This window comes from Psammomys obesus, unplaced genomic scaffold (genome assembly GCF_907164565.1).
Source record: "Psammomys obesus unplaced genomic scaffold, mPsaObe1.curated_primary_1811, whole genome shotgun sequence".
Lineage (NCBI taxonomy): Eukaryota > Metazoa > Chordata > Mammalia > Rodentia > Muridae > Psammomys > Psammomys obesus.
The window spans coordinates 4,382,549-4,406,291 of record NW_026585742.1 but is presented as its reverse complement, the minus strand read 5'-3'; the positions used below and the strand labels follow the sequence as shown (position 1 = coordinate 4,406,291).

The 23,743-nt window shown below is 43.8% G+C and overlaps 1 protein-coding gene across 3 annotated transcripts in view; it reads left to right on the top strand.

Annotated features, from left to right (window-relative positions):
• Positions 1-23,743, top strand: part of Cadps (calcium dependent secretion activator) — a 444,339-nt gene that overhangs the window by 376,329 nt on the left and 44,267 nt on the right. For all 3 annotated transcript variants that reach the window (XM_055599062.1, XM_055599061.1, XM_055599060.1), the window contains 2 exons: positions 323-397; positions 1,271-1,354. In XM_055599062.1, coding sequence (XP_055455037.1) covers positions 323-397; positions 1,271-1,354 — 159 coding nt within the window. The remainder of the gene's footprint in view (positions 1-322; positions 398-1,270; positions 1,355-23,743) is intronic.

The window sequence follows — 23,743 nt, the reverse complement described above, 5'->3', positions numbered from 1 at the left end:
ACTGTCGACTCAAGCTTTGTAGCATCCAGTTCGACACACTGCTAGGCCATGAAGCCAGCCATGTGTGCCGTTCTATGGAGATGTCCACACACGTCAAAGGCCATCTGAAGATTAGAGAAAACACAATGAACCTGCTGTTTTTAAGTGCTTCGGGTCTCTCCTCATCAAAGACCAGAAGTCAGACAGCTGCTTCTAGGACTATGGAAACAAACTGGGTCTGCAGGCCAGGTTTGATTTATAAATTGTGGTCCAAAACCCCTGGATGCAGGCAGTGCTGTCAACTTCCCCAACATGCTAACATGTGTCTTTCTGTCTTCTTTAGCATCAATACCATTCAAAAATAGATGAACTAATTGAAGAAACCGTTAAAGAAATGATCACACTCTTGGTGGCAAAGGTAACCTTCAGCTTCAGGTGAAAGGGGGCATTGTGAATGTTGCTTTGTTGTGTCTGCATTCCCATTAAAATGTAACACATTAGAAAGTTGAGCTGGATACTAATATCTCCAAAGAAACAAGATTGTACATCACCCAGCCCCAGCTTGCGAGGATTTTCTGATGTTCGTGAGTCGTGTGAAGATCAATTGATGAAGCGGCATCTGTTAACTTAATAAGAATGTGTCCCCAAATGCGGGAAATGTTTGTTTTGTTTCTCGGCACTGACAAAGTTAGAGTTTAAAATACATAAAGTGAAACGGTAATAAGGAATTCTGCCATCCTGAAAACCCCTTTCCCTCTAGTTTCACATGCAGTGAGAGTCATAATAAAACAGAAAAGTCAGATAAAGCTATTTCAGTCACCCTCATGAATTATAGAATTTTAACTAAGTAATGCTGAATGGGAAGACATTTATATTTGCCAGTGCTAAACTTCTGTTTCCCCCAAATTACTGATAAAATACAAATAAAAATAGATTGGATTAAATGTAGTGCTAATATGTAATGTAAAGACTGCTTTGCGCAGTTTGGGATTTTGAAAAGTGCATTTAATATTATCGCATGCTATATGCAACTCAATAATATTTTGTCACTTTGCACTTCTGTAACACTCCGTATTTGCAATCACATAATAATGAGGAGAAAGCCGGATAAGTCAAATATTGCCGTGCGACAGCAGCCTTTTCCTTCCTCCAAAGTGAGAGATAAAAAATGGATTGCAAAAATGAGCAGGGGGCTGCGCCCTAGCCTCTAGGTGGCTGGGACAGGTTGTTCTTTCCTATAAACAATTATAACTTGAAATAATGCTTTTTCTTTTTTTTGCTGTTTTATTAGTTTGTAACAATTTTGGAAGGCGTACTGGCAAAGTTATCCAGATATGATGAGGGGACTTTGTTTTCTTCTTTCCTGTCATTTACGGTAAGCAAAGAGCATCCTCCGTTTCTGGTTGTTGTTTTGATTCAGTTGTGGTTCCACTTGAGTGAGAGGCAATGTTGTGGTTTGGTTTGGGGGTGGCAGTGTGTGTTAATTACATTCAGTCACTAATGTGACACCCAGAGAAGAGGCAGAGTGTTCCCTAATGGCAAGTGAGCTGTGCGGTTCAATGTGGTTGGTGAATAGCCTGTCCTCACCCACTTGGCTGTGACAGCAAATGCGGTGGAGGACACCGTTTTTACTAATAAATACTTTCAGGAATTGTATATGATGATCTTCATATCCCTGCAACTACAAATTCCTTTTTTTATGGCCTTTATTCTACTAGCTATGTTTTACTTAATTGAGTTAGTTGTATTCATTTCAAGTCCAGGAGACCTCGTAGAGAAAAAAGCCTGCGTTTCCGAGTGGGTCTGAGTAGTACACAGCCTCAGTCTGTGGAGGTTGAAGTATGGGCTCTCTATAGACTGGAGATGCTTGCAGCCAGTGTAACTCCTCTCTCATTCTGCCTGCCTGGGCTCAGGAGCCATTTGCATTTATATTTTCCTGAGCTGCACACATGTCCTTTCCAAACTCCTTGAGGTTCCAGCTGAGTACTAAAATTGGGTAAAGCCAAGGCCAAAGGTAAAGTAGAAAAAAAAAAAAAAAAAGCAGGAGCCAGCAGATTTCTGTGGTTAAGGGGTTAGAGGCAAAGATCCTGCTTTCCTCCAAGGTCCTGCCAAGTGGGTACAGTAGAGGTGCTATGGGTTCTAAGCTGTTTTAACAGAAATACAGAAACAGCAGTCAACTTAGGAGTTTTGTCTGTAATAATCTCCCAAGTGAGCAACAAACATCACATAAGGACATCATCACGTGTACAGAGTCTCCTCTTCTTTGGAATCCTTGCAGAACTGAGTTCAAATCCCATGACCAATACTGACGAGCTGTGTGAACCCAAGTTTCCTCATCTGTAGGGGTATGAGAGGTGGATAATATCTCCCACAGTGCCATGGTATGAGATGAAAGCCTCATGGTTCTAGCTTATAGAAGGACTCAATAAATAGCATTTATTACTAATAACAAGTAATGAATAAAATTATGATAAGATATACTTACACATGCATACAATCCCAGACATGTCCTAAAAAGTAAATAAACAAATATGTTTATTTATTTACAAATAAATAAACATGTCCTAGAAGTAAATAAACAAATATGCCCTATTTGGATCTTTCCTTGGCTCATAGTTTCCTCTTCCTAGGAATTAAGGTAAATCTTGACTGATGACATTTCAAACCATTGCTAGATAATATCCATCTATCAATATAATTATTATTTAAAAACAAAAAATAATATTGTTTTGATGTGTAACTCTGACCTCCCATATATAAAGATGAATTTAATCCAGGAGTCTGATGACCTTCATACCCAAAGTTCCTAGCAGAAGGTGGACTCGGAAGAGGACGATGCAAAGAAATATTGCATCCAGTTTCACTCTGGGAAACTATCTATATAACGTATCATTTCTGCAAGGAAACTACCTATAGCCCACTCCTCTGACAGCAAGAGAAGCCAAGACCCAGAAAGAGGGAGTCCTATGTCTGAGGTGACATAGCAATATGCAGAGTGACAGACAAGATGCCCACTCCCCTGCCAGTTCCCGACCGCTGAGTAGCCTCTGGAGAGAGTGGGATTCCGCTGGCAAATGCCTGACGCTGGAAGGCAGATGGGCTCATGAGTGGGAAACATTCACAGAGAAGGATTCAGGGCACATGAGTCAGAAATAGACAAGGGCTCACTGCTCACTGCAACAGTGGAGATGATGAGGAAGGGGGTGGAATTAAATTCAATATTTCTGCAAACTTCTCCTAATGCCCGCAGAAGACACTTCATGCTTTGAGACTTTATTCTGAGCCAGTGTTTGCACCACAGTGTACTTGAACCCATGACCCAGGAAGACCCCTTTGCTGTTTATTGATTCCACTTTTGTTCCAGCTAAGATCCTCCACTAAGAGGAACTTTCCAAAAGATTTGTTAGCAACTGGTCCAGTAGCAGCCAAATGAAGAACTCAGGATCCCAGGAATCCCCTGGGAGAGTAAGAAACCCAGAACCAAGTGTCCCATGATGACTTCCCAGCTCTGCTTCCCATCTCTCATCTTTCCTAAGACATTTTACAGCCTAGAGGCATGCCCAGCAATGGCACTGGTGTGCAGAACATTCCAGATCCTTTGCTGGGCCTGTAACTTTCCTCCTTCGTGCTACTCCCCCCACATACTTGGCCACCTCACGGCCACAAGCACCCACTTCTCATTTGCAGCCTCTGTTCTCATTGCCTGCCAGGATTCCAGTATTAGAGAGGGGGAAGTGAACTTCGAGGTGGCAAGAATATCTCCACACATGGATTCTGAGTGCCTGCCCAAATTGCAGAGGGCCTTTGAAGGATGCTGGCAGCCCAGTGGTGTTAACTTCCCAGGAACAGACTCGAGGTGAAACGGTGGGGGCAGTGGTAAGGGGAGTTAAATGAGATAGGTGGAGAGCAAGTGCAGGCACCAGCTGTGTGTTCAAGGACTGGACAGAGGTGTGGAGCCTGTGTGAAGTGTGGCATGCTTTCCTCTAACTCTGCTCCTATTTTCTGATTCCATTCTTTGAGCATTACTGTGCACTTACCACATCCCCACCTCAGCAGGGCTGCCAAAGATGAGCCATGTGCTCGGCCCCCCAGAAAGCTGACGCGTATCGACAAATATGCCACCCTGTCCCCCCTCTTTCTCCTGCTGAGCGCCTCCTTTGCTGGGTGGGCTAGATTTTGTGGTCCAAGCCAGACATTTTGGAAATCGTCTGCAGTGGCGCAGAGCATGCAGGAATATTTATTTCTCATCTCCATCTGCATTGCTTCCTCTCTTGGAGAGGAGCTGGGGGAGGAGGGCGGATGAGATGTGGCTTCCTCGTGCCAGCCCAAGAGGCGCCCAAGCACACCCTCCTTGCCTCCCTCGGGGGCCTCAGCAGCAGTAGCAGCCTGGGATTGAGGGAGGCAGGCGCCTCTCGAACTTTTCAAAGATCAGCCCAGTTGGAAGATATAGTTAGCAATCATCCACCCATTTTCCTTGCCTGCAAGATGTGCTTTTATGGCGGATGGCTGTTTGGAAAGGTCTCTGCCTTGTGGGTAGCCTCATGCTGTTCTTTTAGGAGGCCAAAAGGCAGGGCAAACCGGTGCCCAGGTCCCTCTCACATAGCATCTAAATGCGTTAGCTAGCCCTGTCCAGGGTTGGCGAGAGTGCTGCTCCTGGCATGTAGCCATTTGCTCAGTCAGTCACTCCGCATGCTCTACAAAGCACCTATATGTCAGGTGTTGTGCAAGGTTCTGCATCACAGCAGTGTCCCAAAGATGCTCTCTGTCCTTTCGGAGTTCACATTTCTCAAAGGAACCAGACAATAGGAAAGGAAAGGAATGATCGATCAAAGGAATTGACTGGGACACAAGGTTGAGAAAAGGGTGAAGTAGGTAAGATATTTAAAACAGGACAATCATACAAGATCCCTTCCAGGGAGAAGCACAAATAGAGATTCAGGAGCCAGCTGTAGACAAAGAGGAAAGGAAGGGAATATTTCAGAGACAGCAGTCATCAGTGGCCACAAAGCAAGGAAGCAAGAGGCGTTTCTGCAGCATATGTTATATGAAATGAGGAGTTGGTATGGGGTAGAGAAGGTAGGTTTTGGAGATGGAGACTGGCTTGGAAAGGGGAAAGGTCCAAGAACTATGATGTGATGTGTTGTGCTGAAGAGCCTGTGTAAGACAAGTGGGTCCCAAGCTTGTGTGGGATTCAGAGAGAAAAACTCCAAATACGTAGACCTGGGTAAGGAAGCTTGACTCTGCCCCTTAGCATGGACCTGGGTAGCCTGGAGCAATGTCCTATACCTGCACTGTAACCGCCTTTGCTGTGGCAGATAAATTCAGACATCTAAAGCAAGTACACAAGCATAACTCCTATTCCTTAAGTACTCGTTTGATGCCTGGCACAGAACTAAGTGCTTTGAATCTACATTTCTGGGACTCTCAAAGCAATTCCATTCTACCAACGCCCTTTAGAAAATGTTGGAACAGAGGCTCAGAGAGGTTGAGCCCCCAGCCCAGCCCTACCTGAGCATTCCTGCTGCTAAGTTTCACAGCTGTCACAGTGGGATGAAGACAGATATGGGAGGGTCTAACTCCTACCCTACACCTGCAGAACAGGGACAGCAGCTCCTCCAAGGCACCTGGATTTCAGCCAACCACAGTCCTCCCTCCAAGCACATCCATCTTTACTTACAGAACACCACAGAAGCTACTCAGAGCAGGAAGAATAAAGCCCATTTCAAGACTGCCAGGAGCCTAATCCCTACTGTGTGTCTAATCTTCTGGGTCTCTAATTGCTTAGATCAGCTGTTTGGTGGTGGTGGTGGTGGTTATTGTTGTTGTTCTTTCTTCTTCCTCCTCCTCCTCCTCATCCTCTTTGCCAGGATTATAGCTGTTTCTCCACTTGAGAGTGAAATAAAATTGAAATGGTTCATCCCTCTAAAAGTTGTGACCAAGGCTAGAGCCAGTTCTCATCAGCATCAGTGCATTTGTGCAGAGCACCTTGAGACACATCTGTCACATTGGAAATGATCAGAAATGGACCAGAGAGTTAACATCCATCCAGAGGAAATTGGTTCCGGAAGCAGTTGGAGACCTAGAGTAGGGCAAGGTTTCCCAACAGCTTGCTAATGATTTCTCAGACAGTGTCTCCATTTTGTTTGGGCTCTAGAAAGCACCTGGGATAGGAGAAGTTGCTTTTTATGCTGTGGGCTGGTGATAGGGACATGAATACTTTACCTTCAAAGGCTCACAGCATCAGGCTGGATTCCTGTGATTCCTGGATTCCTGTGTGTCGGACCAGTTGGCTAACACATTCTAAGTGGAATGCCCTGCCTCAGATGCTGCAGCAGCAGGCGTGCATATCAGGACCAACTTGCTGACTTCAATGCGTTTTCTCTGTTTGCCCTTACAGCCAGGCTCTTTCAACGTTCAGTTCTTATTCCCATGTTATAGATGGCACTCAGTCCAAGTCATATGACTACTTTAAGTTATCATTTTATTATACCCAGAATGACTTGCCTAGATGTACAGAACCCACCAATGAAATCACCTGGTGATGCTTCTAGGCTCCATCCACTGTTATTTTATTTCCAAGTGGGGGAAATGAGTATTTGGAGGGCTGAAAAGGATGGCCCAGGGATTAAGAACATTTGCTACACAGCCTTGAAAATATGAGTTCAGATCCTAGAGTCCTTGCAGCAATCCCAGCATGGTTTGGGGGCAGAAACAGAAGGACTCCTAAAGCTAGGTAGATGTAAGCTTAGCCAAGAAACATGAGCTCTAGGTTCATGGAGAGACCCTGCCTCAAAAAGCAAGACAGAGAATGATATAGGAGGATACCGCATGCCTACCTCTGGCCTACACAGACACACACACACACACACACACACACACATACACACACATACACATATAACATGCTTATGTATAATGCTCACACTAAAATAATAAAACAATAAAATCTAACCAGCATAATTATTTTATAAATAATTTGCCTTAATTATCCCATTTTGAAATATTCACTTTTCCCACTGCCTTTGTGCTTTTATATAATCTGGTTTTAGTTTAGTCCTTTGGTCAACACATTTTTGAATATGTACTACATGCTAAGTATTAGGGGCTCAGTAACAAGAGAGATGGTGCCTCTTAGTGTGTGTTTGCATGCTGGAGACATATTCCCAGCAAGCACTCACAAGCATCATGATTATTCAGATAGAGGTAGACATAGTAAGTGCAGTGGAATTATGAAGCAGAGCTACTCAACCGCCTCATCTAGAGGTCAATGAAGAAAATTACTTGAGGGTGGACGTGATCCTGTATAGACACATGCAGTTGTGCCTGTAGATGAGTGTGTGCATATGTGAATGTGCATGAGGAAGCCACAGGACAACCCCGAGTACCTAGGCAGGCCGGCCAGAACATGACTGTCTCTGCCTCGCTATCACTCAGGTTACCAGTGAGCACCAGCACATGCACCTTTTTGTATATGGAGTTCTGGGGATCAAACCCCGCTCACCATGCTTACATCAGTTCTTGAGCCATCTCCCCAGCCCCAGAGTGACTCTCACACTAGACCTACAGGAGAACCAGCATCTGACCTGGCAAGGAAGGGACAGGTACAGAGGCCAGCTCTCTGGTAGAAGCAGAGGCAAGCAGTGGTCTTCTGACACTGATGTTCTGACCTGCTATTACAGGGTGTCTTAAAGAGCCCTACATATTTTCTGAATTCATTTTACTCATAGAGAAACAGAAAAACAAACAAACAAACAAACAAAGCTGTGCCTCCCACAGTTCCAGTGCTCAAAAGAACTGATCTCCACTATCTTCTGCTAGTCTCTTTCATAGGCCACCTCCAAGCATTTCAGAATGTGGCACGGACTTTGCGATCTGCATCATAATATTTTGTCACCTAGTACAATACCCTCATTTCAGATTGCTGCCTTGAAAGTACAGTTGACAATTAACACACCTCTTGACCAAAGCAACATATAGAAGAAAAAGGTAAACATCTGAAGCCAACTGTTTCCTTTAATGTTCTCTTGTAAAAACACATAACTGTCTTTGAAAACATTCATGAAGTAGACATGGTATTTTGTTCTGACTCTTGGGTATTAAGCAAGTAGCTCACAGAAATTCTGTTCTGAAAGAAATACCTAATGAATTTATATCTAGTTTCCAGCGGGCTACAATTAAAGGTTGTAGAGTCCACCCTGACCTCGAGCCACACACAGTGGGACCTTATTGCCAAAAATGTGGAGAGTGATAATGAAGCCCAGGCTGAGAGAAGTTTGTTGTTGGGTACTTCTGAGATCCAGTTAGGGCATCTGCAGTGAAGCTACTGACGTCAGCATCAGAAAGCTCCAAGGACAATTGCATAGAGAGTGAACCATGGACTTTTCAGAGTATTGATATGTGACAGGTGCCCTACCAATGGCACTTCTGAACCTGAGCATCATTTTTCTCAGGACAGTATGGAAGTTGAAATGACCCAATCTGAACATTTCAATAGCTTTTCTTAATATACTATTCAGTCCTTCTCTAAGGCTGGACTTCTCTCCATACAAGATTAAGCAAAAATGTGAGGGTTCACCTTCCAATATATTTCTGTGTCCAGAATTTTGACCTCAGCGATATTTTCCACTACAATTAGTATATTTTTAGCATTTTGTCTTTCATTTACACATAGTCTGTAGGACACGTCTTTCTTAATTAAAATTGGGACTTAGAGGTTGATCAGTGTTAGAGTGCTTGCCTAGCATGTATGTGTTTGGTCCTCCAGAAGAGAGATGATGCACAGATAGATACGTAGGTAAGTAGGTAGGTAGATAGATAATATGCATACAGACAGAAAGATAGATGATAGCTAGATGGCAAGTAGATATAGATGATAGACAAAAAATGCATTAATGTATCTAGTACTAGAATCAGTTAGTCAATCAGCCACCAGGTTTTAAATGACTGCTATAAGTAATTACTGAACCAAGAGTTGTTAAAAAAAAATTTAGCTAGGCATGTGGCACATGTCTTTAATCCCAGTACTTGGGAGGAAAAGACAGGAGTATCTGTGAGTTCAAGGTCAGCCTGATCTCCACAGAGAGTTACAGGACAGGGAGCGCTACATATAACCTGTCTTTATAAATTTTTTAGTAATGTAGATATTTGACAAGCATACAGGTATGTATTGATGTCACACACACACACACACACACTATAAGTTACTTCCTAGAGCGCATGAATAAAAGGAACATGTGAGACCTTCTGGTTTCCTGTTTCCAGTGACTGGTGTTGACTGCTTGATTCCTACCACTAGTAAGATTCAGTTCTCTGTGTCACTTCCTAGCTCCACGTTAATATTGTTATATTAACAGCCTGAAGTTGGTCATGGTGGGACTTTCTGTACTATCAACCTTAACCAGCTTATGAAGAAGAAGTCCGTAGGTTGTTGTTGGGGAACGTTGTTATTGTTGTCTTTTTAGAGGAAGGCAGAGATGAGTCAACCATAGTGTATACGCACATTGTGTCTAAGATGCTGTCAATGTTCGATGCTAAATTAGGCAGTAAGTACCCCAACCACATGTTAGAGGGTCATTCTTTCTGAACTCTCTTTTCTTACTTGTCTTTACATTAAGGCTAATGTTTTAGCTCAACCCTCTCAGCAGTTACCCTTTCTCTTATGTAGAGTGACACTGATTTTCTACTTACAGTATACATAGGGTTTGGGCTTGTTTAGGGGTTTTTTTGTTTTGGTTTGGTTTGGTTTTTGTAATTTAAGAATTTTACAACTAAATCAATCAGAAGAGGAATGCTAAGTAAAAATGCTAAAACCGGGCCACAGGCTGTAGCCATAATTGGGAAGGTAGAACTGGTTCTAGAATTTTGGGAGCACAGAAACTTCCTACGAACCCCATTTGTCAGGAAACAGGAAATGAGGCCAGAGAAGGAAAGCACATTGTATGACCGACCTGGTTACAGGAGCCTCCTGCTTCTTTACCTAAAATGAGGAAAGCAAGGAAAAACCTCCATTATGCAACAGACCTAGCCTGATAAACTCACTTCAATCTCCAGCACCCAGGTAAAAAGCCAGGGGTGGTGCCACATGCTTACCAACCCTAGAGGAGCAGGCATCTCTGTGGTTCATTGACCAGCCAGCCTAGCCTCATCAGTAAACCCCAAGTCCTAGTGAGATGACTCAAAAGAAAGATTATCAGCATTTGAAGTTGATGCTTGGCGCCTGTCACAAACACACATACATTTGTACCTTCAAGTTCAAGTGTAGGAGGCCTAGTAAGAAGCAAGTGATGCCTTCATTCAGAAGATGACTGTAAGCAAGGGCTCAGTGAAACCACTGAGTTACAATGGCCTATTGGAAGGAGGAAAAGTTTACTGGAAATCAAACTGCCAAGGATATCTCTCGGGGAAGGGGTAGGGCAAAAAAAGGGGGGGAGGCAGATTTTGTATGAAAATCAGCACAGTGGGGTCTTTGAGCTGAACTGAAAACTAGATGTCCTTGCAGGAGATGGTTGCCTTTAAGGGTGTCTTAAGGTAGGCTCCTGGTAAACAGAAATCTGCTTTACAAGACTCCTGAGGAAAATGAATTTATACTTCTGTTTACTCAATAACACTCCTGTTTGCCACATCAGAGTTGTTTTGTTTAGGATACTGTCATAAGCACTACATTTTGAGAGACCCACATTGGACCTAACAGTTACTATTTGGTGATCTCAACAGTCCATGCTCACTCAGTACCATGGTTGTGCTGAAGCTCTGGACAGGGCAAGGCATGGCCCTTGTCCTCTTGGAGTTTGAGTTTTATTCAAATTTTTCTTGTTGAGGGATGTTCAAGGGGAAAAGAAAAACTGACTGTCAGGGGCAGGCCATGTCCCCACTTCTCGTCAACAAAAGTAGCTTTTATGCTTGCTTGGAGAGGCTATATAATTAGAAATTTGTAATTCACAACTCTGAGCTTCTCCAAACATGCAAAGTGTGTCATATAAACAGAAAAACTGGGGAGCAGTACAAGGTGTCCTTTAGGAAGGCCATTAGGTCAGCTCATGCTGTGACTATCTATGGGTCCTCTAAAGAGGTTCTGTAACCTCCTGGAGCCTAGTTTCCTCATCTGTCAGTGAGATGTCCATCAAGCTCAGCAATGAGACTTTGCTCAGCCTCAACTAGGACAGACCCTTCTGGCTTAGCAGCATGGAAAGAGGCTGGGTCTAAAGGGGTCCCTCTGTCTTCGCCGAGTCCTGTCTGAGAAGGAAGGGTTAAAACAGAAGTGAGGGAAGCTGGAAGAAAAAAATGGGTCTACTTGATCCATTTTTCATCAGGCATATGTTCAGAAGTGCCCCACAGCCTGGGCAGTGTGAACATACTCTCCGTAGATGTAGTCTCTAAGGACAGCGCCGAGGAAATACGCTCCTGAACAGGGTGGTGCAATATGATGCTCCTGCTTTGGTAGGGTTGGTGTCCCACATCCTGACCAGCTGCCCAACACTGCGACAGCCCCTTGGCTTAAAGAACAGCAGAGGCTCTGAGCAACGTGGTGGCAGAAGCTGCAGGAGGGAGCATTGTTACACTCTCTCTCACCAGAATAGTTGACTTAGTGTTTCTAATGCTGTGATAAAATGCCAAGACCAAAAGGCAAGCTGGAGAGGGAAAGGTTAATTTGGCTTACATGTCCTCGTTGTAGTCCCTCACTGAAGGAAAGTCTTCCTCTGTGGCCTGATAAGGCTGCTCCCCTCCCCCCTCAGGTGGAGGTAATCAAAGAGCCCGCCACTGAGTTAATGTCAGAGACTAGGGAGCCCACTTGGACACTGAGTTGTCATGGGCTACATCTGTGCAAGGGTTCTATGTTATCTCCATGCATGGTCCTTGGTTGGAGGGTCAGTCTCAGGAAAGACCCCTGGGCCCAGATTTTTTGGTTCTGTTGCTCTCCTGGTGGAGCTCCTGTCCTCTCCAGGTCTTTCATCTCCCCCTTCTTTCATAAAATTCCCTGCACTCTGCCCAAAGTTTGGCTATGAGTCTCAGCAGCTGCTTTGATATACTGCTGGATAGAGTCTTTCAGAGGCCCTCTGCGGTATGTTCCTGTCCTGTTCCCTGTTTTCTCCATCTTTCCAGGTCTATCCCATTTGCCTTTCTGAATGAGGATTGAGCATCTTACCCAGGGTCCTCCTTCTTGCTTAGCTTCTTTAGGTGTACAGATTTTAGCATGTTTATTCTATATTATGTGTCTAATATCCACTTAGAAGTGAGTATGCACACGTGTGTCTTTCTGCCGCCTGCTTTCTTATAGAAACCAGGAAACACCCACATTGGACTGGGCCCTCCTGCATAAATCATTAAGAAAATGGCCTACAACTCAATCTTATGGGGGCATTTTCTTTGTTTTGTTTTGTTTTGTTCTGTTCTGTTTTTCAAGACAGGGTTTCTATGTGTAGCCCTGTCTGTCCTAGAACTCACTTTGTAGACCAGGCTGGCCTTGAACTCAGAGATCCACCAGCCTCTGCCAAGTGCTGGAATTAAAGGTCTGCTCCATCACAGCTCAGTGAGACATTTTCTTTCTTTCTTTTTTTTTCATTTTTTAATATAATTTTTTATTTATTATAATTTATTCACTTTGTATCCCAGCTGTAGCCCTACCCTAGGTCCCTCCCAATCCGGCCCTCTCTCATCTCCCATGCCTCTTCTCCTGTCCACTGATAGTGGAGGACCTCCTCCCCTTCCATCTGACCCTAGCCTATCAAGTCTCATCAGGACTATCTTTCATAAGTTTCCACTGTGGCCTGGTCAGGCTGCCCCCCCCTCTGGGGGAGGTGACCAAAGAGCCAGCAACTGAGTTCATGTCAGACACAGCCACTGCGCCCCTTGTTAGGGAGCCCATTTGAAGACTGAGCTGCCACGGGCTACCTCTGTGCAGGGGGTCCAGGTTATCTCCACGAATGGTCCTTGATTGGAGTATCAGTCTCAGAAAAGACCCCTAGGCCCAGATTTTTTGGTTCTGTTGTTATCCTTGTGGAGCTCCAGACCCTTCCAGGTCTTTCTATCTCCCCCTTCTTTCATAAGATTCACTGTACTCTGCCCAAAGATTGGCTATGAGTCTCAGCATCCACTTTAATACCCTGCTGGGTCCAGTCTTTCAGAGGCCCTCTGTGGTAGGATCCTGTCTTGTTCCTTATTTTTACCTTCTTCCAATGTCTATTCCATTTGCCTTTCTGAATAAAGATTGAGTATCTTACCCAATGTCCTCCTTGCTTAGCTTCTTTAGGTGTACAGATTTTAGTATGATATTTAAGTGGATAATAGACATAATATAGAATAATCATACTAATATCTATACACCTAAAGAAGGCATTTTCTTAATTGAGGTTCTCTCCTCTTGGATAACTTTAGCTTGTGACAAGTTGGCATAACTCTCCAGCACAGTAGTTAAATCACAGTTGATGCTTATAAACATGCACAGAAGCCCAGCAGCCACTGAGAGTCCCACAGATCAGAACTTGATGTCCATGTCTGCAGTTGTGTGGGGAAAGCCAGGAAGGCTTTCCTACCTTCCCCTGTCCCTCTGAGCTCTGCAGTTGTCCTCAGGGAGGCGCCTCAGAATATCCATGCACAGCTATGTATGAAGTTTTGTTTGTGATGGGTAAAACAGAGTGTTTTTTGTTTACCGTGGCCATCCACTAACCTTTCTCAGCATGCTATAGCAAATTATCTTATAGAAAACATTACAGTGGCCAGAATGATAACCATTGCTCACAGATAAGGAAACCAGTGCTCAGAGAAGCAGTCTACACTTAAGTGTGTTATCGTAAAGGATCCTTTGCTGCCAGACAAAAGAAGTTCTAACCCCAGCTCTTTTCCTTCCCCGCTGTGGGTTCAGTGGAAGCCCCTCAGCTTCCCGCTGCCCAGACTCCACATTCCCCAAATCAGAAAACAGGCTCTCAAGAATTAAGAGTGCAAATTAGGCATCCAGGTAAAACTGCATAGGTAAATCTGTCCATATTTTCTGTATGACTATATACCAGTATTAACTACATCCATGTTGCTTATGACAAAACAGCAACTAACTGCTGTTCCCAAAAGATACATAGGTACTCAGAGGTGTCAAGCTGAAATGTGGCCAGGATTCTCTTTTTATTATCCAAACTTTTTAAAACATGTTTTCCAATTGTAGGCCATTTAAGGAAACTTTCTGAAAAACAATGTAATATTTCACTTTTCTTAATTTCAAAACTCATTGATCATTTTTTTTTGAGCCATGAACTGCTCATAAGAAATTGCCAGTGTCACAATTCTACACCTGTGAAAACAGCATCCACAGACGTCGGCCTCACCTAAAAGAGAATGAGAAAAGGGGCCTTGTGGAGCTGTGCATCCATGTAGCACTGTAGGGTTTTTTTTTTTTCCTTATTTTTAATTGCAGTAAGATACACAAGACCAAATGATCTGTTTTAACTCTTTTGAAGTATACAGTTGGACGGTTAAGTTTTCGTGGTGTTAGGCAGGCTTTGCCCTTTCTGTCTGCAAAGCTCTTTTAATCTTGAAGAACTCAGCTCCACACTCCTGATGCCACATTCAGTTCAGTATTCGCATGGACTAGAGCACTTCATAATTGGCCCAGTATGCCCTTGATCTTTGGCAAGCAATAAAGACATTTCATCCCCTCCGGAGCCGCAGCTCTGGGAATCCATCCTGCTGTCTATGATTCCACATACACTTCAAGGATGGTGTTTTTCTCTAGTCCTCAGAAAGCATTGGAAGGGCTTTTCACTGTAATTGTCACTTGGCCCCAGGCAGGAGCCACTAAGGCTTGTTCAACTGCTCACCCGCACACACAGTCCCAGTACATCCCGCCCACTCGCACATTCTGTCTCACCCAAGCAGTCAGCCCCTCGCTTGGCACTTGGTACACATCCCTCTTCCCAAGACGCACTTAGAGCATGCAGACTAGGGCTGGGGGGTGGCCAAGTGTTGCTTTAGCCTTGGGAGAGGGCACACTCCATCCAAACCATGACTCCATTGAAGAGAGTCACCAAGAAAGTTTCCTTTCGGAAGGAGACGCCTCTTCTCATAAAACACCTTTCTCCACTGGAGTGCTAACCATTCCACACTTGTTTTTGCTCTTTTTAACAATTCATCACAAATTCAATGTAAAAAACACATCTCAAAGAATAAAATAGCAAAGCCAGCAATGTAGCTCTTACTGCCAAGCCTGAGAACCTGAGTTCATACCTTAGAACACACACACACACACACACACACACACACACACACACACGGGAAAGAAGACAACTGCCAACTATAAGTTGCCCTTTGACCTCCACATGCATACATATGTGCATACATGTATGCATAAATGAATTTAAGAAAAAAAAATTAATGAAGTCACATAGAAACACTCAATTTCTCAAATTCTTTTAAAGAAATAATGTCTGCCACTTTGTCCCTAATATTTTTATCAGATGGTTCCCTTCAGACCCACTCATGAGGCTGGGGGAATGGCTCAGTGAGCAAAGTGATTATTGACTAAGCCTGCACCTGAACGGAGATTCTGAGCTCCCTGGAAAAACTGAGCTAAGTAATGGGCATCTGTAACTCCAGTACTGAGTGAGGAAGAGATGGGTGGAGCCCGCAGGCCTGCAGGCCAGCCAGTTCTGTCAAAATGGCAGTTTCTGGGTCAGCAAGAAAGCCTGCCTCAAAAGACAAGAAGGAGAGTAATAGGGGAAGACACTGAGTGTATCTCTGGCCTCTATATCCCCATGTGTAATGGGGGAGGTCTTTTAAAAACATTATTTTACCCTGCCGCTAAGTAGTGCTCTTATGTGACTGTGGTTTTTTTTTTTTTGGGGGGGGGCTTGATTTTGTTTGTTTGTTTGTTTGTTTGTTTGTTTGTTTTATGTGTTAAAACAAAGATTTTGTATGGAACCTAGACTGGCCCCCTCTGGCCATGCAGCCCAGCTGGCCTTAGACTCGTGATCCTTCTGCTTCGACCTAACACCAAAGCCCATTCCTGTGCCTCTTCCTGACTGGCCAATCTTAATAACTGGCCTTCCTCCTTACTGCAGCTTTTTCTCACCTTACCACTGCCCTTCCCCCTCCATCTGCCTCCTAGTTTTAGCAGCACTGTGATTACTCTTTGAAGCTTTGTAACAACTTAGAGCTGTTGACTCTTATTTCTTGTATTCCCCACAAAAGGAGATCGATGACACCCGAACCCTTTTCTTTTCCTGCTTCAAAGTCTAACATGAAATAGTTAACACATTCCGCCATCTTTAAGTATAGTCCCAAAAATGTCTTGGGTCTACTGTCAGATGGAACTTTTTGTCTTGAACATGTTTGATAAAAATTGTCCATCTGAGCCGTCCCCAGTGGTTACTAACCACATGTACTCACCAGGGATGAAATGTGGAACATGCACCAACTACCCTTGGTGTTCACATTTCAGTCATCACAAGTAGCTGCTGAATGGCATATGATATCCAAGCCCAACTAGGCATAACAACCTACTTCCCCAGCCAAGAGAGGGAGTGAGGGGACATGCCTGACTCATTGTTCTTGCTATGCCCTGGGTCTGTTCTAATGGTTCAGTATCTCTGTAAGGAAATCTGTTATTCCTATTTTTGCAGATGGGGAAAATGGGGTTAAATAATCTTTCTTGTGGGCGATTGAGTGCTTGGACCACATATATCCAGTTCTAGAGCCCCTGCTCATAAGTCCACACTTCCTCAAATCCCATCTTCAGACCCTTTATTCTGCTGCTCAGTGAAAGTGTCATGGCTTCTCCACTGCTGACTGGGAAAGGACATATCAAAGAGGCCATAGTTAGATATATGCCATCTTTTTCCATTCCATTCATGCCCTAAAATGAAAGCATGAAAACTGAAAGTGGGGGAAGAATGTGGTCAAATGTAGGAAGTCTTGGAAAACTGGCAGTTGGGTTTTCTGCCCATTTACAGGAAGCTTGTTTCTTTGAGCTGGTAATTCCAGCAACAGTAGCACATCAGTCAGCATGCCTCTACACCCATACCACCTTGAAAGCATCTGGCCTTTCCTGATCTTTAAAGCTAAGCAGGATGGGACCTAGATAGCATTGAGATGGGAGAGCAGATAGTATGTGATAAGAGTTCAGCATGCCCCTTTGTGATACCCTTTCAGCAATCCCCAGAGTAGCCCAAAGAGGTCAGATAAGCAGCTTGCAGCTAGAGGATTCCTGGGATAGTCAGTGTGTTGGCTCCTAAGAGACACTCAAAACTCTGCCTGGCATGGGAAAGTGCTCAACATAGGCTGCCTGTCTGTAATCCCTCTACGCCTTGCCAAGTCTCCCTGCTGACCATGCTTCATTGTCTGGTTCCTGTGTGCATGCTCTTTTTTTTTATTTTTAATGTATTTCTTCCCCTAATACTATAGTTTTTCCTAGATAATTATTTCTAGAACTTGTATAAATACTAAACTATTAATAACATTTTTTCTTTTACCCTGAGAGTATTTATAACCGTTTCAAGGTGTGAGAAATGCTTCCTGTCCCACATTCTTACTAGAACCTGAGTCATATGCCCTCTGAGAGTCACACTTTTTAAAATCTGTAAGGAATCTAAGAGGAAAACAATTAACTTGATCCTCATTATAATAGATACAGAAATTAAGCTAACAGGCTAGGCAGTTAGCCAAAGCCTGCCAAGTAGTTAATGGTCAGCATAGGATTGGAAATTGGTGTTTTCTAATTTTTTTCACACACTGAACTATCTTCCCCTTAAGTCTATCTTTATCCACAGAGAGATAATTCCTTGTGTAAGTCGGAACATGATAAGTGTTTCTGACTTTGGGAGCCACATGGTTTCTGCAACACTAATCGGTAATGTCCTTTGAGCGTAAACACAACAAGAATCAAAGTGTAGAAAAATGGACACATACATGTTCAAATAAAACTTCAATTCTGGATGTTGAAGTGTCAGTTTCAATAGTTTTTTATTAAATATTTATCTTTTTACATTAATTACATTTTATTCATTTTGTATCCCAGCTATAGCCCCCTCATTCCCTCCCAGTCTCACCCTCCCTTCCTCATCTCCTCCCATGCCCCTCTCCAAGTACACTGATAGGGACTTCCATATGACTCTAGTTTACCAGGTCTCATCAGGATTGGCTGCAATGTCCTCCTCTGTGGCCTGACAAGGCTATTCCTCCCTCGGGGGGGGGGGGTCAAAGAGCCAGCCCCTGAGTTCATGTCAGAGACAGTCCCTGTTCCCCTTACTAGGGAACCCACTTGGATGCTGAGCTGCAATGGGCTACATCTGAGCAGGGGTTCTAAGTTATATCCATGCATGGACTTTGGTTGGAGTATCAGTCTCAGAAAAGACCCCTGTGCCCAAATATTTTGGTTCTGTTGCTCTCCTTGTGGAGTACCTATGCCTTCCAGGTCTTATTAACTCCCCCTTATTTCATATGATTCCCCGCACACGGCCCAGTTTGGTTATGAGTCTCAGCATCTGCTTTGATACACTGCTAGGTAGAGTCTTTCAGAGGCCCTCTATGGTAGGCTTCTGTCCTGTTTCTTGTTTTCTCCTTCTTCCAATGTCCATCCCGTTTGTCTTTCTAAGTGAGGATTTATCATCTTAGCCAGGGTCCTCCTTCTTGCTTAGCTTCTTTAGGTGTACAGATTTTAGTATGTTTATCCTATATTATATGTCTAGTATCCACTTATAAGTGAGTATATACCATGTTTGTCTTTCTGTTTCTGGTTTACCTTCCTCAGTATGATCTTTTCTAGATCCTACCATTTGCCTGCAAATTTCATGATTTCCTTGTTTTTAATTGCTCAGTAGTATTCCATAGTTTTTAATCTATCATAATATATAATTTTTTTCTTTTTATTTTCTTTCAACAACTTAAAAATGTGAAAGCCATCTCAGCTGATGGAACACTGAAAATCAGGCAGTGGGCTGAGTTTGGCCCATGAACCATAGTAGCCGGTGGAATGGTTAGCTGACTCCCTTGCAGCTAACCATTAGTGAGTTAACATAATAATAATTTAGAAAGATATTTTGAGTTTTCCCTGCATGCCAGGTGCTCTGCTAGCACTGTGTGTGATGCCAACCTGCTGAGTCTCACAAGCACTCTCAAAGGAAGATACTGTTCATCCTCGAGTTTTACAGTTGCAGAAGAGATTATAGAAACTACGAAAGATCAAATGATTCCCCAAGACCATGGAACTAGTAATGAGTGCACTAGGTGTTCCAGCTATCTTCTTACTATTGTAACTCTTGAGACTCATTTAGCCTCTCGGAGCCTGTTGGCAAGCCCCCCATAGTCTTTCTGGGGAATGTGTGCAGTAGATAGCCTTGAGGAAGTATGAGAAGAAGTGGCACCTTTCTCAGTGGCTTAGTTACCTATCATTGCATAGCATCCCATGCCAGAACCATTGATCTAAAGTAGTCATTATACCCAGAAATGGGGGTGCATACCTGTAATCCCAGAAATTAGGAAGTAGAGGTGGTAAGACTGCCAGTTCATGATTATCCTTAGCTACATAGTGAGTTTAAATCCAGCCTGGGCTACGTTAGAGCCTATCTCAAAAGAAAATAAAAACAATCTATTTTGGTTGCAGTCTTGTGAGTTTGGAATCTGAGGCAAGCCGGGATGGGAAGCTGTTTGGCTCTGTCACTGCGGTGGTCCACTTGGCTGCATTTGGTAGGTGGCTGAGCTGGCATGCTACTGGATGTCTGCTGATAGAGTCTCTCTCTTTATCCAGCTTCCTTCCCCTTCCCCTAGGGAGGAGTCCCATCCTGCCAGGTTTTCCCATACCATTTGAGTTTTCCCCCAGTGTGGTAGCCTTTGGGTGATCCCACCTAAATAGCAGCTAACTTCCAAGCATGAAAATACAAGAGCCTCCAGCCTTCGTCAAGACTCCAGTCAGAAAGGACACTCTGCCACCTTTGTCAGAGTCTATTGCTCAACACTATCACAGGCCATCCTGGACTCATGGGGAATGGAGGAATAGAATCCAATTCTCAGTGGAGAAGCAGTGATCATGGAGAGGGAGAGGCAGGATTGATGGTAAGAAGCTTTGAAAACATATAACATAGAGTGAACTGGACTTCAGGTCTATGATATGCAAAGGTCTGTTTAGACTCTCCTGATCTGTATTATAACTTCTATGAGGTTATACATGAGGAAGAAAGTCAGAGAGGAGGACTAGCCCTCAACCTGGGGTGTGCCAGTGGGAATGGAGAGATAATCAGGACTCTTTCACACCTGAAACATTCTCACTGTGGGCTAATGGAAGGCCCGATGATCCAGTCCACTAGCACACACAGCCGGTTGCTGCCACAAACTCCACCTCCACTAACTCCGTTAACGATTTACTTGAAATAAGGGAATACAAAAAAAAAAAAAAAATGCTTGGAGCAGTGTCTTGCTTGGCAGGCACTCTCATAGGCTGGGGAGATGGCTCAGTCAATAAAATGTGGAGACGTGAGTTCAGATCCCCAGAACCTGTCTAGGAAGCCTGGCATGATGTCTTGAACCTGTAAGCCCAAGCATAGTGAGATGGCTGAGACAGGTAGATGCCTGCAAGCTCACCTGGCCCACATGGTGAAGTTCTAGGCCAGGGAGAGACCTCGTCTCAAACAAAAAGGTTTGAAGGTACCTGAGAATCAATATTCAGAGTTGTCCTCTGTCTACCCCGACACACACACACACACACACACACACACACACACACACACACAGAGGCTCTGCTATTAGTATTGCCATTAGCTCTCTTCCTTTACCAGGAGGGAACTGATGCTTAGATTTATTACCTGGCACATCTGGCAGCACCAGATAGCAGCCAAAACATCAGCCTCCTGCCCCTCACTTTAGGTGAGCAGGAACCCTAACTCCTTCTCACATGTGTGGCAAATACCAGTTCCTTTAGAACTTAGAAATCCTCATTTTACTGTTTTCTTAATTGTCCTCTCAGAATGCCGAGGCTCACACACTCACTTCTAGAAACCTCTATCTTGAGTAGAGTGTATCATACCAAATTCCTTCCAATAGTTTTTTTCTCTGAACAACACAGCATGCCTGGTTGTGAGGAAATAAGAAGGAGAAGCTCTTGTTCCTTTAAAGTCTGTATCCTAGGGCCAGTGAGACAGTTTAGGGAAAAAAGAAACTGCAGCCAAGCCCAAGGGCCTGGGTTTGATCCCTGGCATGCACACGATGGAAGGGGAGAACTGACTTAGAAACTTCTCTGACTATTCAGGCAATATGCACACACACACACAAAATCAATCAATCAATTAATCAATCAATTAATATAATAAAGGTTTTAAAAAGAACCTGTACTCCATATATGAAGAAAAAGATGGATAAAAAAAACTGAACTAGTAAGAGAGAAAATTAATTGAGGGATGGAATTGATATGATCAAGTCACCATTTTACTGAACTTCCTTGATTCACATCCTTTAATTCACATCTCTAAGATTGCCTGTGTTGAAGAAGTGAGAAAAGCAAGAAGGCATCAGATCCCACCTCCCCAGGACCAGCCCTGGGACTCAACATTGCTAGCACTTTGAGGTGGCGGGATGGTCAGCAGTTTCAAAGCAAAGGCAGAGAGGGCGGCTCAGAGTTCTTATGAAGCTCAACAGGAAGGGGTGGAGTCCGCTCACACAGAGAATAAATCACTCTCTTGATTTGTTTTAGGAGACTGTGGGGAGAAAGGAAAGCCTGGGCAGTAACTAATGCAATCGTCTGCGTTCAGATTTCTTTTTTCTTCCATCTTTGAGTCTTGCCCACCAGATTTCTGTTTAGGGGGAAAAAAAGACCTAATCCACCTTTTTTTTTTTTTTTTTGTCTGTGCATTGATTTAATAGTATCAAACCCTGAGGTCCTCCTGGCCTGCACCTGGGTTGCTTTTTCCCCTAATGAAGAGGGAGAAGTGGTTTAAGCCCCTGCCGGGCTCCCTGTCAAAGCTACACAATGATTAACTCAGGTCCCCTTATTAGGAATGGGCCGAAGAAAATCCCTTAGTCATCAGCATTGGTGAGTGTTCAATGAAAAGATTACCTTGGGCACCTGAAAAATAATGGAAGTGCTCAATAGAGGAACCATTAAGCCCGTCTACACACACCGAGTCAGGTGGAGCATTGAGGTAATTAGCTGGGACAGGGAGGAAAGAAACACTGTTGGACCTTCTGCCCTGCCCGAGACAGCACAATCATTATTTAAACCCCTATGTATTCTCCTGGATAAGCATTTTGGTTTGTATCTACACATAGACACACACACACACACACACACACACACGTACCGTCTATTCAAAGTAGCTGGACAGATTTGAGAAAAACGCAGCTCAATGACAGGTCCAAAATGTAAGTTCTGTGACCTCAAGTTCTGTTGGTTAGTCTCTTGGCCTTGGTTTTTTCAGCTGTATAATGGGAATGTTAATAAGGCTCCTGTTCAGAAGGTTCATGTAGAGACTACTTGAAGCATGCAATAATTCAAACTCATTAGTAAGTAGAAAGCACTAAAAATTAGGTTTCAACTTATTATTGTTAGTTGTTAGAAAGACCTGAATTAGTCAGTGTTTGGAGAGATCATGTGTTTGGATGTCATCAAAGGAATCGTGAGCAAGTGGCTTAACGCCACAGCACCTGCTGTGGCCTTTGGTCTGTAGTGACCTTAGTTGCAGGCGGGTAGATGTGTGAGCTCCAGCCCAGTTTCTACAGCCTCTCTCGATTTGGATCTCCTTTTCTGATCTTTTCTCCCAGGATGGCTCTGCAGGGGAGCCAGGGTCTCAGAGCTAAAGGATACTGCCACAGAAGGGGGCAGTGGTGTCCCGGGAGAAGGGCTGGTCAGAAAGAGTCCCGGGAAAATAGGGCCAGATGATGCTAAACTTCCTGCCTCTCCTTTGAGGGCAAGCAAAAGCCTGCTCAAAAGGGATGCACACCTAGTCCCTGAGGGCAAGTCCTTCTTCCTGGCTCAAGCGCCTGGGTCTCAGAGAAGGGCAGGTAGTTTCAGGAAGCATATAACTGAGTACATAGAAATATGTGGACCTTCTTTGAGGAGGAACGAGACTCTGCCTGGGTCCTTCCACCTGAGAATCAGCTCAGTCTGAGTACTCTGGGGGAGGTCCCAGCTGCCTTTTATAGCAAGGAATTGCCATGGGATAGAGGAGTGGGGTGAAGCTCCTGCCAGCAGAGAGAGCAGTAAGCCACTATTCCCAGCAGGTTCAGTAACGATGGCTGCTCTTAGTACCATTAGCGTGGTTGGATGGACTTGGCTGGATTATCTCATTCACTCTCCAGCATCCCTTTGACTAACATTATTACTGCCCCACTTGCAAAGGAGGCTCAAAGGCACCAAGCTAGAAAATGGGCTAAAAACCAGACTTCTAACCCAGCTAGTCCCGAACCCATAATCTTGGACAATAAGATAGCTTCTTTTAAAGTTAAAAAAAAAAAAAGAAATTACATATACACATACTCAAACTCTTACATAAACACTATATTCATGCAAAATATATATGCTTACATACACATTACACACACCTATACTCATTCAGCATACACACACACACTTTAGATAACCACTATGAAAATTTTCTTAAACACAGAAGTTTGCTTTGGAGAAAAAAATATCTTCTTTACCCATTAAAAGATATAGATCATATATCATGGACGAAGGCCCTGGATAGACTGGGAGAGATATCATTTATTTGATTCAGAGGCAGTGCCTGATTCATTCCTGGAAAATGATGGTGTGTGTGTGTGTGTGTGTGTGTGTGTGTGTGTGTGTGTGTGTGTG